Source organism: Bidens hawaiensis, unplaced genomic scaffold (assembly GCF_021521415.1).
Source record: "Bidens hawaiensis isolate Kalapana, Puna unplaced genomic scaffold, B.hawaiensis_p1.1 tig00056171_1, whole genome shotgun sequence".
In the NCBI taxonomy this organism is placed as follows: domain Eukaryota; kingdom Viridiplantae; phylum Streptophyta; class Magnoliopsida; order Asterales; family Asteraceae; genus Bidens; species Bidens hawaiensis.
Window position 1 is genome coordinate 343 of NW_027500133.1, and position 18717 is coordinate 19059.

General features: G+C 32.0%; 1 protein-coding gene across 1 annotated transcript; it reads right to left on the reverse strand.

The window, feature by feature from the left end:
- Positions 1-223: 223 nt before the first annotated feature.
- On the reverse strand, positions 224-6575 carry LOC143601380 (calcineurin B-like protein 2). The gene is made up of 9 exons (XM_077078805.1): positions 6399-6575; positions 4218-4293; positions 3954-4114; positions 3168-3250; positions 3020-3079; positions 2733-2841; positions 1278-1330; positions 941-1021; positions 224-334 (listed from the first exon to the last, which is right to left on the reverse strand). Exons 3-9 carry the CDS (start codon positions 4075-4077, stop codon positions 239-241), a joined length of 606 nt encoding a protein of 201 aa, XP_076934920.1. The 5' UTR covers positions 4078-4114; positions 4218-4293; positions 6399-6575; the 3' UTR covers positions 224-238.
- Between the last annotated feature and the right edge of the window lie 12142 nt (positions 6576-18717).

Below are 18717 nucleotides of genomic sequence, written 5' to 3' on the forward strand. Positions count from 1 at the left end.
GCATAATGTCAAACTTGAGATGAAGCGTTGAATGTATACGAGACACCACCATCTTTTATATTTTAATGACTCGTCTGTACAAAAAAGAGTTGAATGACTCAAATGTCACATATGAAAAGGTATGTTGGTATTTTATGCCAAAATAAAAATATCAGATCAACATAGCATTAATCAACCATAACCTTTTAATTATTAATAATAATAATAACAAATAGAACTTACTTGAGATATTGAAGCGTCATATTTTTAAAAGCGATGGATGTCGCAGTACAAGACTCCTCCATTCTTCTTTGTCAATCTTCCCATCATGTTTTGTATCAGCTTCCTCAAATGTCTGTAACATGAATTACATGCTTGTTATTATTATGTGCAAGAAACATTGTAAATAATGGATACTTGTAAATGATAGCTATTTTCCATTGCAAAACTCATTTCCGTGTTCTTGATACCGTGAGGGGGTTAACACGTCCCATTTATTAATTGGTCAACTTGAGTTCTATTTTACTGAAAACGGGGTCAAAAAAATATAAAGCAGAAAAGAAATAAAGGAAAACGAGCCAAACGGTATAAAAGTCGTGACGTACTCAGGTGTTTACAACCTTCTAAATTGTGATATTACTATATTTTGACATGAATCTTTAATAAATCTTACATGTTTATGAAATTAGAAAATTGGATTAAAGAATGTGTTGGTGGGTTAACATGCCTATTTAAACAGATTAAATAGATCAACACGGACAGTGAACACCACTCGTATATTAAACGAGTGGGCATCTCTCCTAAAACCTTGGAAAAGACTAATAACAATATTAATCCATCATGTCTCCAACCTTTTGACTCATTAATCTCATTATATAGCAAATAAGCAATTTCAATATTATTAAACCCTAAATAGTAAAGCGAGTGTGGAGCCAAAAGAAGAAAGGATCAGATAGAGTACCTTGTCGATGATGCTCTCGATGACATCATCTGAAAGATTCATGCCTGATTCAGCAAGTGTAGCTACCACCATTTGCTTTACCTATATAATGAGAAGTAGACCAAATGATCAGTATGTTGACTATTGGTAAAATATCTTAAACGTGTAAAATTGACAATTGAACTACAACATCAACAGCATGTTTTCCTATAAATAAATAGTCAACTATTAAAGCTACAGAAAATTTAAGGAGTTTTATAGATACATAATTAGATACAGTGAATAAAATGGCATTTTTATTTGTTCAAAAAGAAAGTATTTTAGGATGTTAAATTTTTCATCTAGAAAAAGATTTCACCTCTTGCCTCTCTATGAAACCTTGCTGCTTGAGATCATAAAGCTGAAAGGAAACTGCAAATATAAAAGGAAAGAATAATGAGATTCTCGATCATACAATATATCACATATTCACACACAGACACCCACACACACACACACACACATCTAAAAAAAGAGAGATATTTTGTTTTGTTTCTTTTGCAAGTTTGTATAACCACGATCAAGTAAGAAAAGAATCAGCAAGAACTGCAAGAACTTATAAAAATCTATAATCTATATACTATATATAAAGCATGAGTGAGGAACCTCCTAATTTTTAAGAGGTACCAAACTTGTTGCTTTTAGTACAAACTACAATACATAAAATTAAGACATTTTAAGGGTAAAATTGTCTTTTAACAACTTTGTCTTTTAGCAAAAGCAAAATCATGTTATGGTTGATTTTTATATTATTCAAAAATAATTACAAGTTTTGTCCTTTACCTTTAATCACATTAATTTATATACCCCTTTATATAAACCAACTACCCCGACGATGTTTAAACACTTATAACTTTTTCACACGCTAATATTTTTTTAAAAACATTATACCATAAAAACGAGTATTGTATTCTCTTTAATTTGAGTATGGTATTGCTATATTTTTTTCATTTAAAAACTTAACGTGTTACGTGATTACCATTAAAGACTGGCAAACGAATCGGGTAGGTTCGGCCGTTCGAGTCATGGATCTAAAAGGTTGAGGTTGGAATGGGTAGATACAAAAAAAGTTACTCTGGTTTGGGTCGGGACGGGTTTGGGTTGAAAGGGGTCAAGTCATAGTACAAATTTCGGGTTAGAACAATGTCAAGCGGAACAGTTTGTAGGTCAAAACGAGTTCAATGTAGAGTTAAATGCGCACCGGCACCTGATTGCGCGCGTACATTCGTTGTGCGGTGTACTTACTAACACCGGTTAAGATTCCAATGCCGCAAATACGGGCATACTATATTCGAGTTACACGCGTACTATTGTGAACTCACACACATACAGATACGGTAACACCGATTACGCATCTGATGTCATGTTTGCAGCATACTCCGCCGCATAGCGCGGGCACTCAGCTAGTTAAATTCATATGAGTGACAAATTTAAAATTCAGAATTTTATTTATCCATTATCCACTGAAGTGTTGATAAAAGTTTGAAGCACTGAAGTCGACAAATTCATATTTGTGCGTCAAGGTCTCATCCAGATGCATGTGTATAAAATATGAATTTGTCGACTTCCTTAAATGGAGAAACTTCAAAATTTCATCAAACATTTCTATGGAGAAGGCTTCAAATTTTTTATCAAATATATCAATAGAGATAAATGTAAATTTGTTGGCTTATATGATTCGAATACATAATTTTGATTAGTTCTTACACTTCTAACCAATGCGTGATTGTGTGTACATATATTATATGTATCTATAAAAACCATTTAAACTTACATTCAATTTTATCATCAATAGGGGCATTAGGATGAAACACTGAGAGTGCACGAGCAAACTCCTCAAAGCCCAGGATTCCATTATGCTTTGTATCAAACAGGTCAAACACCTGGAGTTGGCCAATAATATTAGGTCAAACAATACTTCTCAATAATCAATGCCATGCCATAATATGCATTACATTTGCTTCTTAAAAGTATTATTATTGGAAAACCTACTGCTGTTGATAATCATTTAATATAACATACATTACGAGAAAATTAAGTTGGTTATTAAAGAAAAGATACCCGATCAGCAAACAAGCTTTCTTTTTTATTTGTCTTAAACAATGCCAGTTGGAACTCCTCCTGCAATGGGTATCAAAGTTAGATTCTTTCAGCTTGCAAATATAAAACAATCATGGGGAATAAAATGAAGGAATATCAATATCTTTACCTTATTAATTAGCCCATCATCAATAACTGCACTGCTTATCTTCTTAAATAACTCATAAAGTGCCTCAATTTCACTTACACTAACTGCATTAAGAATCAAGCAAAGATAAATTTTAGCATGATTAGCTTAACTGTTTCTAAAATACCGCCTAAGATCGTTAATACAAGTGCTTAGTAAAGAGAAAGCATTTATAATAAGATTTTGTAAATTTGCTTTACAGGAAATCAGCCTATATATGTTCACATTTTCTTACCAATTACAATTTGTGTTTTATGCATAATGTACCAATGCACTTTTTCATCTCATTTTAGTCATTTGTATGCAAAAAACAGGCTGTCAAAAATGAAAATTTATATATAAATACATTTTAAATTTAGAAATAATATTAAACTTTGTATAGAAATGTAAAATTAACGATTACAAAATGACACGAAGTCGGGGATAAGAAATTCTCTCTCATCAAAAGGAGTAAGGGTTCAACATTTGACTGATACAGGAGAAGTTTAATTTTTGACAAATATTTTACATTATAGGAAACGAATTTAGGATCTTTGGTTACCTGTCTTGATTTCACTGTCAAATTTATAAAATTAAACTCACTCCTGAAATTTTGTCAAGATATGAACTTTCACTCCTTTTGATGAGAGGGAAAAAAACATGTTCCCCAAATTGTCAAATTTGAGATCCTTAGTTAACTTTATGGGCAACTTAATTGGTTTAATCTCCATTTTAATTATAAACTTAAGTATTAAAATTGCAAAGTGATAATTTAGTATAGTTGCATACACACTGTCTCTCTAGCTAGAATTTCAGGATCTTCAAGGCCTCTTGATTGTTTATACAATTCAAGATCACAGCAGTGTAGCAGGGAAGCAAACAAGTGCCTGACCCCCTCTAAACACTGAGACATGTTACCAGTTGCACATTAAAATAATCCATACTTGCACCTGAATGAGAAAACAAAGGAAAATAATTGTCAGATCATTTTAACATTTTGAACAACATGCGAAAAGTCAAAAGGAGTGGAACAAATGCAAGGATAGAAATAACCTTTTGACCATTTCCTATTGCTGATATGATTTAAAGCTTGCAAATCACTTGATAAGAATGAGCAATCAACTTATAACTGTCAGAATGAGAAAATCTTGTTAGTAAATCTTGCTGCAATAGCATTCACCCTTGTCAGAATTATAATAATAATAACCTTCATGAATTACATTAGCACTGACGTATAGAGAACATGTGTTTCATGTGAATTTAGTTTGGAGATAGATTTCACATGATTTATCAAGTAAAGCATACTGATTTTCATTTACATGAGGGATGATCACATACGGGTGTTGCACAAATTCGGTTAGAGATAAATATCATGTAAGATATAATCTTAATTAATAACACGAGTGATGATCACATACGAGTGTTGCACAAATTCGGTTAGAGATAGATACCATGTAAGATCTATTGACCTTAATTAAGCAAACGAGTTATGACCTATGGAGAATATGTGTGTTGTGTCACGTGTGAATTTAGTTTCAAGACAAATTTCCCATGATTCATCAAGTAAAACATATCGATTTTCATAATAACATGAGTGATGATCGATATTGTACATATGAGTGTTACACAAATTCGGGTTGGAGACAAAATTATCACATGAACTATTATATAAAGCATATTAATCTTCTTTAATCACATGAGTCGTAACTCGTAACCTATATAGAATATGCGGAAACCAACTGGCACAATTTCTTAAAACGACAATAACTAGCACCTAAGAATAAGACTCATGTTCATATTGTTTCATTCTTGAAGCAATATAAACTCGTTGAGCACTCAATGCACCTGCCCGCTTCAGTAGATGGTTAAGTAGAAACAAATTTGGTACAGACTTATTGAAACTAGTTAATAATGTTATAAACAGGTAAATCATGAATTCTAGATAAAATCATAAACAGGATACGAATCATAAATAAGGACAGCTAAAACAGTAACATGAAGTCTGGTCCAAGTGTTTTGACATCAATAGAAACAATTTCCTACAATATATTTATACCATAACTAAACTAAGCAACTTCAACAAACTAAACATGCAAATCAACGAAGAATGAATCCAATACCTTGTGGAACTTATCTCAAATCTCGAAAGGCACTTAATTTTAAGACTCAAAACAAACTAACAGAATCATTCACGCACCGATTTCAACTCTAACCTCAGCCTATTTTCAGTTCAAGACCTGACTTTGGTTCACATGTTGACATCAATTGAAAACAAATGACGCAATACCGAAGTGCAGGTTCATATCATAATTAGAGTAACTTGAATTTAGCTAACCACAATGCAAACCATCAGTAGAAATAATCCAATATCCGCTAGAAGTTTCTCTTCATACATACTCAATACTTCTTACAAAAAACTCAAAAGTAAATAAGGTCAAGTAGAAAAACCATTTGCACACTAATTTCAGATGAAAAATTGGTGTGTTTTGAGTTAAAAACACAAACCATGATCTAAATGTTGAAATTAATTAAAAAAACATATTTGTTTTGACAGAAAGCAGGTTCATACCACGGTTAAAGTAACTCAAAATCTTAGCAAACCAAACATGCTCATACTTTCTAGAGCTTAAACCAAAAGACTCGAATTTGCTCAAACTGATTTACACATCAATTTCAGTTGAAAAACCTCGGTCCGTTTCAGATAAATATTGAAATCCAAAAGTGACCTTTTCTTTCAATACCAAAAAACAGGTGTACGCCATGAATAGAACACATAAAGCTGCTAACGAACTAAACACGCAAATAATCAAAGAATGAATTACGGAACCCACTCTCATACCTCGCTATGCACTTACAATAAACGACTCGTATAACCCAATATCAGTTAAAACCTAGGTCTGTTTTGAACTAGAAACATGAACTCAGATCCAAATGTTGGCATCGATAACATGAAAGCAGACTCGTACCAAAGTTAAAAGTAACTCAATCAGCTTGATTGATATGGCAGATAACTGAAACTTACTTACTCTCAGATCTCCTAGTTAAATCTAATTAGTTCAAGTAAACATGTATGATTCTAGATCTTCAAACTATAACTATTCACAAACACATATCCTCAATTCAACTACCACGTGATTCAATTTACAAAAACTAAACCCTAATTCAACAATTCAGACAACAAAACGGATAATAATTGAGTATAAACACTTGTGGATATGCATAACTGAGACTAACCTTGAGAACACAGAGTGAGAAGTAATGGAGAAAAACAGAGGATTGGATTATGAATGAAATTGAAATGAATATAAAAGATAAGAGTTATTGAAGCAGTAGAAGAAGAAGAAGAAATGAGAAAACTGCTGCTGCTTCTTATAATATAATGATTTGATTTTGAGGGGATGGAACACATGGAACAAGTAATGATGGTGATAGGGTAGTACATATCCATCCCTTATAAATAAATAAATATAAATATTAATAATCAACCACGGAGGAATCTTTTTTATTATTATTATTATTATTATTATTACTACTAGGTATCTAACCCGTGTAGTACACGAGTGGAAAATAGAGAATTCGTCACGTAAAGATATTTGATTATATATTTTAATATTATATTATTCGTCTAATTATAAAAACAAATAATTTTAACCAACAATATCGCACGTTCTTGAAAGTAAGTTCATTGAACTTGTCTAAAATCGAATGATACACAAAGTCTATTAAATCATATAATGAATTGTTAATTGAAGATAATCGAGAATTTGTACATTCATTTGTCGTCATTTGGACCCCCACCCCCAACATTCCCTTCACCTATATCCAATAATTAATTCACAAATTATTTTATCTATTCAACATGTAAGGATTGGCATCCAACTATGAGCCTCGTGTTTTTTTTATAATTTAAGTACCTTTTACTTGGACAAGATATAGGAAGAACTTATTGAAGTATAATTTAAAATAAATACGAACAAAAATCTATACAATCTAACTATTTATTTAACAAAAGTATCATAAATTTAATATTTACAACTCCCTAAATACTTCCTTTTATACAAGGTTTATACTTTAATTTGTAGCATTTCATTGTTGTCAATGATTAATATAAAAAGGAACAAATTGATTTTTTTAATAGCTAATAGCTAAACACTTGGAAACATCAATCGGCTTATATGACTTGTTTAACGATTCATAGAGCCATAACTTGTATACACTCTAATATTGACTTGAACTTGTTATGGCTTCAACTCAAGATGCTAATAACCCATCTGGTATTATAGTATTTTCCATAATACCTTACCGGAAAACCATAATAGTTCAACATCTCCATTGAATTTTTTATTTTGATATAGAACCTAAAGAGATTATAAAAAAAATTATATAATAATTAAATTCATTATAAACAAAAAGGGAAAAGAAAAAAAATTGCTAATGAAATAATGAATAATATGAGAATCGACAATTAGAGTATCAAATTAAATCGTACCGGAAAATAATTAATCCCCCTTACCGGAATCGGCGATGATAGAGATAGTAATCCAAAACAGAGAGAGAGAGATTATAATTGTTAAGGTTTTCAATCTTAAGATTTATATAATGTAAATGAGATGATTTAATATGTTTTTGAATTTTAATAATAATTAGAATAATTAATATCATAATTACATTAATAGGTTAATTATGGATTGTTTGACCAGATTGTAAAAATATTTAAGTTATTGTAAATTTTAAATTTTAAAATGGGATATCTTTTTAGTAATAATGCATTTTTAATTATGGTACATTTAGACATTATGGAATGTTTGACCAATAAAATTCAAAAGTTTAAAATTTAAAATTGAAAATCCTTTTAAAAATAATAAGTTTCAATCGTATTAATGTTACATTATGAAATGTTTGACCATTGATTTACAAAATATACATTTGAGTTACACTTTAAAGTTTTAAAGTTTATAAAATATTAAAACGGCATAAAACTTTGAGAACTATGGTTATAAATTGGTGATACAAAATAAACATAACTAAATCAATCAATCAATCAATCAATCAATCATACCCAGTAAAATCCCACCGACAGCAAAGCTATAGGTAGGGTCTGGGGAGAGTGGGATGTAGGCACACCGTACCTCTATCCAAAGGAATAAAGAGGTGGCTTCCAGAGAGACCCTCGGCTCTAAGTACATGTGTATGTGTATGAGTATGAAGCAAAATAAAGGAAATCAAAGTTTAACAGTTATATAAAAACTACTACTAATTATAATAATATTAATAATAAGGTCACAGTTTAACAGCTATACAAAAGCTAATAATAATTATAATAATAATAATATATGTAAGGGAAATACCATTATGGTATGTGACCTAAATAAGTCAAGTCTAAGCCCTAAGATATTCAATTCTCTCTAAAAATCCTTAACTTTAATTCTACTTCTCCACGAATTCCTATCCTCAACCATGTCCTCGGAGAGGTTTAGGTCTATCAAATCATGTATAATCCTCTCATCCCAAGTTAATTTCGGTTGTCCTCTACCCCTCCTCCCTCTATAGTAATGTTTTCTGCGGATCTAACAGGATTCGTCGTCTGTCTTCTCTTTACATGTCCAAACCATCTCAATCTCCACTCTCTTATCTTGTCTGCTATGTTCGCCACCCCTAATCTCTCGCGAAACACAACGTTTCTTATTCGGTCTAGCCTTGTGTGCCCACACATCCAACGTAGCATTCTCATTTCTGCTACCTCCATCTTCCGCACTTATGCCTTCTTGATGACCCAACAATCTGTTCCATATAGCATTGCAGGTCTAACTGCCACTCTATAGAATTTTCCCTTTAGTTTAGTCGGGAAACTGTTGTCGCACAATATACCTGTGGCTGCTTTCCATCTACACCATCCTACCTGAACTCGGTGGGTCACATCACTGTCTAATTCCCCATCGTTCTGTACAAATGATCCTAAATACTTGAACTTCGTTACCTGCGGGACCACCCGCCCTTCAATTGTGATGTGTGCGTCTTCATTGTCGTTTATCCCACCAAAATCACAGTGTAGGTACTCCGTCTTAGATCGGCTAATCTTTAAACCTTTTGTCTCTAAGGTTGTTCGCCACTCCTCAAGCCTCATGTTTAGATCTTGTTTTTTCTCAGCAAGTAACACAATATCGTCTGCGAACATCATGCACCACGGGAGAGTCCCCTGAATCGACTTTGACAACTCATCCAAGACTACTGCAAAAAGAAACGGGCTCAACGCTGACCCCTGGTGAAGACCTACCTCTACAGGAAAGAAATCAGTATCCCCCACTGGCGCACGGACACTTGTTTCACTCCTGGTATACATATCCATAATTATCTCTATGTATTTCCTGGGCACTCTTCTACCCTCCAAGCACTCCCAGAGCACCTGTCGTGGCACACTGTCGTAGGCCTTTTCTAGGTCAATAAACACCATATGTAGATCACGCTTCTTCTCCCTATACTTTTCCATTGATCTTCTTATAAGGTGTATTGCCTCTGTGGTGGAACGCCCCGGCATGAAGCCAAATTGGTTGACCGTAACCTGAGTTTCTCGTCTAAATCTAACCTCAATCACTCTTTCCCATAGCTTCATAGTATGACTTAGTAGTTTGATTCCTCGGTAGTTACCACAACATTGGGCGTCTCCTTTGTTCTTATAGATAGGAACTACAACGCTGCTCTTCCACTGGTCTGGCATCTTACCTGATTTGAGAATACGATTGAACAGAGTAGTTAACCACATGACTCCTTCCTCCCCCAGACACTTCCACACCTCGATGGTTATGTTGTCTGGGCCAACCGCCTTAGACCTTCCCATCCTCCTAAGTGCGTCCTTCACCTCTTCTCGTGTGATCCGTCGGCAGTAGCAGTTATTCGATTGTTGTCGTTGAAAGTTTGTGTTGTCATGTTCTTCTTGGTAAGCTCTCCCATTGTTAAAAAGATTGTGGAAGTAGGTTTGCCAACTTAGCTTGATGTCCTGCTCCTTGACCAATACATGCCCATCTGTATCCTTTATGAACTTCACCGGTCCTAGATCTTGCCTTCTACGCTCCCTGGCTTTGGCAATCTTAAACATAGCATGTTCCCCCTCTTTTGTTTCTAGACTTTCATACATCCGTTTAAAGGCCGCCTTCTTTGCTTCCGCCACTGCCTTCTTCGCCTCTATCTTGGCCGTTTTGTAGTTGTCCCTCAATTCCACTCGCTCATCCTCATTCGTGCACCTCATTAGCTCCCTAAAACATCCTTGTTTGTCCCTTATCTTGTCTTGCACTGCGTCATTCCACCACCAAGACTCCTTATGCCCACTTATCTTTCCTGTTGTGACCCCGAGAGTCTCCTTTGCTACTTGGATGATCTTTGTCTCCATAGCTTCCCATATATGAGTAGAGTCCCCATTTAGTCGAGCCCGCGTATGCAGTATGAGTTTATCCTTAAACAGTAGGAGATTTTCGTCCTTCAAATTTCCCCATCGAATTCTCGGTGTACCTTTCTTCTCTCGAACAGTCAGCTTATTTCTGAAGGCTATATCAGTCACTAGTAGTCGATGTTGAGTCACAACTGCCTCCCCAGGTATGACTTTGCAGTCCTTTCCACCAACGTCGGTCTCCTTGCCTCATCAAAAGGTAGTCAATTTGCGTGTCGCGTCCGCCACTGCTAAAAGTGATTAAATGAGAATCTTGTTTCCTAAAATAAGAATTTATAATACCTAGGTCATGTGCCACCGCAAACTCTAGAAGATCTGTTCCGGTCTCATTCCTATCACCAAAACCGAAACCCCCATGTACGGCTTGAAAACCATCGTTAGCCTTACCAATGTGTCCATTAAAATCACCTCCTATGCAAATCCTCTCCCCCCTAGGTATGCCCCCTACCACAGCGTCTAGGCAATCCCAAAATTCTCTCTTTTCCTGATCCCCTAGGCCTACATGAGGCGCGTAGGCGGAGACTACTGCCACTACTTCCTCTCCTAGTACTAATTTCAACACCATAATCCTGTCATTATGTCTTATCACCTCCACCACACTAGTGTGTATTTCCTTAGCCACTAGAAACCCCACTCCATTCCTAGCTCCATCAGACCCCGAGTACCACAACTTATACCCATTACACTCAGCCCCTCTATGTCCTTTCCACTTAGTCTCCTGGAGGCATGCTATCTGAACCCTACGTCTTTTAAGCACATCTACCAATTCTAGCAACTTACCATTTAATGTTCCTACATTCCAAGAAGCCAAACGCAATATACGCTCCCTATCTTTACTCTTTCCTACACCCCTCGTTTCAGGACATGGTCTCAAGTAATAGTCATGGTTCCTACGCTCTATGGTTGCAACTAATCACACAAACACAAGCAATAGAACACCAAATCAATAATAATAATAATAATAATAATAGTAACAAAAACTAATAATAATAATAATAATAGACACACGGCACACAGTAACAGATAAATTGGACTGACTACTCTAGCAGCATCAAGGCCTATTGCCAACAAAAAAATAAAAGATATGAAACGATCTCACCAGGATTTTAGCAAGTCACCAATATTGATCAGCTTCACTTAGGGTGATTAAGAAGAAAAAATAGCAAATAGCAAATAGCAAATAACCTTCCTTTAGGGTTATTTCTTCAATCTCATAATATAACCACCTCTGACTAACAGCAACACAACAAGCCCCAATCTTCTTTGACCCGAAGAAAAATTAGGGTTTCTGATAAGAACCCTACAACTCAGTTTTTGTAGCTCACTGATTCCAGTCGGAGACACCACCACAGAGGCGGAGATCAGTTATTGCAAAGAGACCGGGCAGGTAACCAACTGATATAGATCAATTAATTGGCCCTTGTAATCGAGTCGGGGAAACTCAGATTTGCTGTAGCGGTGTGTTTAAAGTGGCAAAGGGGGCTGACGAGTAGTTAGGGTTTGCCGATAGATCGACGAGCATGCAGTGGTCTGATCAGTGGTCCGATTAGGGGCTGAAGAGCAGTGGTCCGAGCAGCGTCTAACGATTGGGCTGATAGATTGACGGCAGTGGTCCGATTGGGGCTAATAGATCGACGGCGACGGTGGTCCAAGCAGTGGCTGCCGATTCTATAAACATAACTAAATGTAATTATGATAATAAAACACACACACACACACATATATATATATATGCACTTATGAATGATAAAAATAGCACTAATGGAAACAATACAAACCTTATTTCAATATACATCATTGGATAAATTAACCTTACAATATTCCAAGGCATGCAAAATGCAAATCTAGTTAGATTTAGATTTAGTGACGATATAAATCATTAAATTCATAACAATATGTAAGGGAAATTTAATATCACAAAACATACTTGTATACATTTAATTAAATGGTGACCAAATTTTGATGTTTTTGGTTGAAATGTTGACGAAATTTGAATACCTGTATTAAAAAAAATCAATCTCTCCGGGCAATATGCAGTCATTTCGATGGTATAAATCCCTAAAAATTATACACGGACTTATATTATTGTTTGGGCTAATTATACACATAAATATCTCCGGGCTAATTTTTTAAGAATTTATATACATGTATTGATTATTGTTTGGGCTAACTACCATTTCATCTTGAACAATCATTTCGATGGACCAATCTTCTCTGTGCTTTGAATTTTCCTTCAGACGTCAAAGTTTGAGAATACGCACCTTGAGGATACAGTCAATGTTAATGACATCCAATTGTTTCAACATAGTGATGTTTGTTGGCTCCATCTTCCTGGTGGTGGGAAAAAAACATTAATTTCTGAAAAATAACACTTTTAACCAAAAAACGAAAAAAAACTGAATGATATAAACAACAAAAATATAAACATTAGAAATCAAGAAAATCGTTTTAGCTCAATTTGGTGTGATAGTGTAAGAATTCTTGTGTGAAAGTGAAGTATTTATATATAGTTCATAGTAAAGGATTGAATTTTGGGAGAAATGAATAAAGAAGGAATGTAAATACGAAATTAATTAAAAACATAAAATTAGGGAACTTCAATTACATTAAATCATGGACGAAAATTTGGGAATGAGGACTAAGGGATTTTCAAAATTTGAATTACTAAAATGTAATGTTGTTAAATACAAAATAATTCAATTCAAATCTTTAATTCTAAACTATATTTAAAATACGGAATTAACTTTTTAATATGGAAAAATAAGTTACTACTTTTTTTACTTACATGAATATAATTAATCATCAATTCAATCAATTAAATAATTACCGTATATCTTGAATGATTATCAATTACCGTATATCTAATATCTAAAATTATAATCAATTATGATATATTTAAATTGTGAATCATATGGTTGAAATTTATAAAAATAGTCAACATAATATAATCAATAAGCATTTGAATAATTAAGTAACTGATATAAGCTGTGTAAAAATAACTAAGTAATTTCTTTTTTTTATGTATTAACAATAACACAATTTTATTATAATAAACAACCATTTAAAAACTGAGTCATTGATATAACATATGGTAAGTAGTAATAATAATTATAAATTAACATATATTTCAAATTAGAATCAGCCTCATATATTTCAAAGCTCTGCTGTTGAAAAATAGCAAAATTCGATGAATAGAGGCAGACAATATATAACCAGTTTTGATTCATAATCCATTCCTTATTAAACTAAAATCTCTTATAAATGAAAATTGAGACAATTGCTCTTTCATCCACCACTTTGATAGCAAAGAAAGACGGATTCTTTGGCAACTAAATAACTCTTTTTGGCATATGAATATTTTATTATCTACTTAATTTAAAACTTAAACCATGTAGATGTTAAGCCAATAAGTTATTTAAATATGACTAATATCCTACTGTTATTTAAATTAATACCTATAACGTATTTCTTTTTATCTGATATGGCAACATGTTTTTATTTATTTGATATGAGATAATATTTCACATACAGTAATTTAAATTAACGAGCACAATAATTTAAAGAGGAATTGAGTGCATGTTTTAGATAAAGAGTGGTTAATTATTGGCTTTGTGAGTTTACGTTCTTGTATATTAACCCTATATTTTATGTTAACATATTAATATATGATTTATATGACCTTATAACAAGCTCAAGCATCACTTTTACAAATTATAATTATATTATAGTTATATATAAAAGAAATTAAATATTAAAAAAAAAACAAACATAGTTCATACTTATGTCTTTTAGATTTAAACGAAAGGAAATCAAGTTTGGCTTTACTCGTTTATTTTTCCATGTCATTTCTAAAACAATAAAATACAATGTTATTGACTTAAGTTATATGAATCCAATATCTATACATGTTTACATTTTATAATATATGTAGGTATTTATTTTGCCACGTCATTTTTTAAAAAATAAAGCAAAATATTATTTACTTCATTATCTACATATTTTTTTATAAATATTATGTGTTGGTAACGATAATCAATTACCCACACATATATCACTTATGAATATATGTGAAGACAATTTAGCTACACATAATGAAAATTTTGTCACATGTGTAGGTAATTTAATATATAATTGAATGTCAAATTTGTTGGGAATTTTCCCACCAACATTAAGTGTAGCAACAATGTATTACCAACACATATTAAGTGTTAGTTATTATAAATAGATGTCATCAACTATTTCCCACACATATAAAAACATGTGTAGGTAACTACCCACACATTTACATGTGTAGGTAAATTATGTGTTGGTAAACACTATAATTTCTTGTAGTGATCTGATCGAACCTTGAAGAGGTTTCTTGCACCACTTCTAGACTTCCAATCTCTTTCTGACCAATCTCTCCCCGGCATACAGGAGTTCTACAACGTCTACCATACAACATCTCAAACGGCGGCATACCAATACTCGAATGATAGCTGTTGTTATAAGAGAATTCTGCAAGATGCAAATGATCATCCAAACTTCCTCGAAAGTCTAATACACAATCATGTAGCATATCTTCAAGGGTTTGGATAGTCCTTTCAGACTGTACATTTGTTTGAGGGAGGATGATTAATTTCAAATTCAATAATTTAATCAACGACTTATTAAAAGTAAATTATAATGTGTATGTTAATTTGAATTTTGATTTGAAGATTGAAATTATTAAAGGGGGGGGGGGTTATTCTTAGACATTAATTTTAACATTTAGGCATAATTAAAAATGGTCAAATATAAACCTTGATATAAATAGAAATGAGAATAATTTAACATAATGCAATAATGGTATATAATTTTAGAATTCGAAACTTATTTGGAAATTCCATTCAATTCAGATCTTGAATATTTAGAATTGGTTATAGAAAATATGTGAGTTTTACTAAAGGTATGAATCTTGAAATTTAAACATAATTAAAAAACGGTCAAATATAAAAAAATAAAAATATGGGTTTCAATATGTTATGAATATTAATAAATTAAAGGTATTATATAAAAAGCGAATTAAATAAATGTATATTTTATTATAAATGAATATTTAATTTGAACTTTGTTTTTATTACATTCAATGACTTATTAATTATAACGATGAAAAGATTTACAAATGTCCAAAAACAATGGTGAAAATCGTATTCTAAAATGTCATATTAAATGTATATTATTTTAAAATGTAAAGTACAATAATATTAGAAAGTATAATAATGTTTTAAATTGCGTTGACATTTGTGATTTAGTTGCCTATGATATGAAATTTAAAATGAATCAAAATCATTGAAATATATTTAATGAACTTTGACCAACAACAATATAAGATTGATTATATAAAAGTCAATTAAACTACATGAATTTTGAAAAATACATGAATAATAACAAAAATATACATCCAATATTAAACAAAAAATAAGACATTTTATCAACAAATCATCCATCCATGACTTTAGTTATATCAAGTTGGGGGAAATAACCTGAAATGATAAAATTAAATAAAGGTTAAACAATATATTGTATGGACTAAAAGGAACTTTAGTTATTAACCAGAATTATCATAATTAAATACAGTAACAATTAATATCACATAAAAACTGAATTATCAATTATGGAAAATTTGAATTATGTGAATAAATGTAAAATTGATGTTATAATTTGTAACAGGAAAATATGAATCGCCTTACCAAAAAAATGTAATAGTGAACATCTCCATTGTATCTTGGATTTTGATATATAACCTAAAGAGATTATAAGAAAATCATATAATAATTAATATCAATACAAACAAAAACGGAAAAGAAAAGGATTGTAAATGAAATAAGAAATAATATGAGAATTCGCCATTAGAGTATCAAATATAACATTACCGGAAAACGATTAATCTCCATTACCGGAATATTGGAGACGGTGTAGGTAATAAGCCGAAACAAAGAGAGAGAGAGAGAGAGAGAGGGGGGGGGGGGATATTAAAATGATTAAGGTTTCCAATCTTAAGGTTTAAATAATCGAAGATGATTGGGCAATAATAGAAAATGAAACATATGACTTGACAATAATGCGATATTGATGTAAACACCCTTAAACGATGACATGTGGAAATTATGGTTTGGTTTAACAGTATCTTAAGATTTAAGCACTTTATACTTTATTATTAAATAAATAATCAATTGTTATAAGAGTTTTGTTGTGTTACAATATATGACTACAGAGGTAATCCTGTTTCAGATTAAAAGGAAAGTCTGAAGAAAATACAGCGGAACCCTAAACTATATTCCCGAGTCTCATTTAACAAAGGGAGGGGAAATAAAAGAGAGGAAAAGGTAAAAAGCCATGTTCCTGAGTTTTTTTAACAGGGGGAGGGTAGGGGAAAGGTGGGAAAATGAGAGCATATATACATCCTCCCAAAAAGAGATTATGAGAGAAAATATATTTGTATAATTTTAACTTATATCAATTACTAAATTACCCACATATCTAACTTCCTATTATAGTTTACTTAAAGGGTATAATTGAAAAATTGTATTTTCTTTTCTTTTCCTCTCAACTCGAGGACACATAAAATGCTTAATTTTCTTTCTTTTCCTTTTCTTTTCATTAAACTCGGGAACACGAAATAAAATCACACATTTTCCTTCCCCTAGCTTTCTTTTCTGTTCTAATTCCCCTTCCTTCCCCTCCCCTCTTTAAATGAAAATCGGGAACACAACGTAAGTTCTCGTCCTGAATCAGTGAAATTGAGAATTCGAAAGAGGTTTGAGTTATGGGGATGAAGAAATTGATAAATCTATACTATATAATAAACAAAACTTTCTTATTGCCACATGTCATAATCATATTAATCATTACAAAATTTTCCATATTCTCTCTCATATTAAATACATTTATCTTTATTATTAATAATTTTGTATTTTAAATTTTCCTTCTTATCTCTCATATTAAATACACTATGTTAGCTACCCGTGTAGCACACGGGTTAAAATAAATAATTTTATTTAAACAATAACATTATGTGACATACAAAAAATTTATTCAACAAATATAAAAATATATTATATGGTATAATAAATTACACACTATACAAGATGGAAATAGAAAATTTATAAATCTCTAAATATTTCTTGATACAAAATATGTGTAGTTTTATTTGTAACTTTACTTGTTTTTTCAAAACTTAGTAGTTTCACATTGTTTGTGATTTTAACTCTAGATAATGCAACAAATAACTGGTCATGGGTTAAAACAAATTGTCTAAAAAACAAACCAACAATCTACAATGATTGACCTTCGCTTTTGTTAATCTTTATTCCAAGCAAAAATTAAGTGAAAATTTCATTCTTTAAAATTAGTACTTTTATCTAAAGGTGTAGGATTAAAAAATAAAATAAAATTGTGAGTTTCAATATTATTTCCGGATATGATTTCGGCTTCTATAGCACGATTATCATATTGTATTTTCACATGCATGTAGCTTAATTTCATTGCATAGACCAATTTTCTAGTTAATATTTTAATCAACATCAGCTTTTAGAACTAACCTATGACTTAACAACCTTATATTTTGAGGTCATTTAAGAAGTCAAGAAATTAATACGTTCTTGTAACGTATCATTTTATGTCTGATAGATACCATATGGAGAATATAAGGATATACAAAGTCAATTTATCGTCTGATTAACAGTGTGCTAACGTTTAACAGTTGTATTCCAAAAGTAAGAAGTTGTATTTACCGCATGAAAAACCAAAACATGTAGTATAATGTTAATATTTTTGTGGATGTTTAAGATAAAGAACTTAACATAAATGATGGGTTGATTAACTAACAAATTAAAAAAAATGTTGTAAATTACTACTTTTTTAAACTAACTCGTGGATCGAAACCCGTTATAATAATAAATTGTTTTGACTTCAACCATGTTTGATACTTTAACCGGTTAAAGAAGTCGTCGTTTAAATTAACATAAACCTGAAGAAACTAATCCAACCGAATTTCCTCTTCCAAAACGCAATAGGTAAATGATCTTCGGTTGCAGGCAAACAACTATGCATATGATGATGGTACCGAAAGGTACAGTGCTGTTGACCACA

Excerpts from the sequence above, each read along its gene's own strand:
- LOC143601380 (XM_077078805.1), bottom strand. The coding sequence starts at position 4,077 with ATGTCTCAGTGTTTAGAGGGGGTCAGGCACTTGTTTGCTTCCCTGCTA. Across the intron at positions 3,080-3,167 it reads ATGATGGGCTAATTAATAAG|GAGGAGTTCCAACTGGCATT; the intron begins GTAAAGATATTG and ends TACCCATTGCAG. Across the intron at positions 1,331-2,732 it reads TATTGATGATAAAATTGAAT|TTTCCTTTCAGCTTTATGAT; the intron begins GTAAGTTTAAAT and ends TTATATTTGCAG.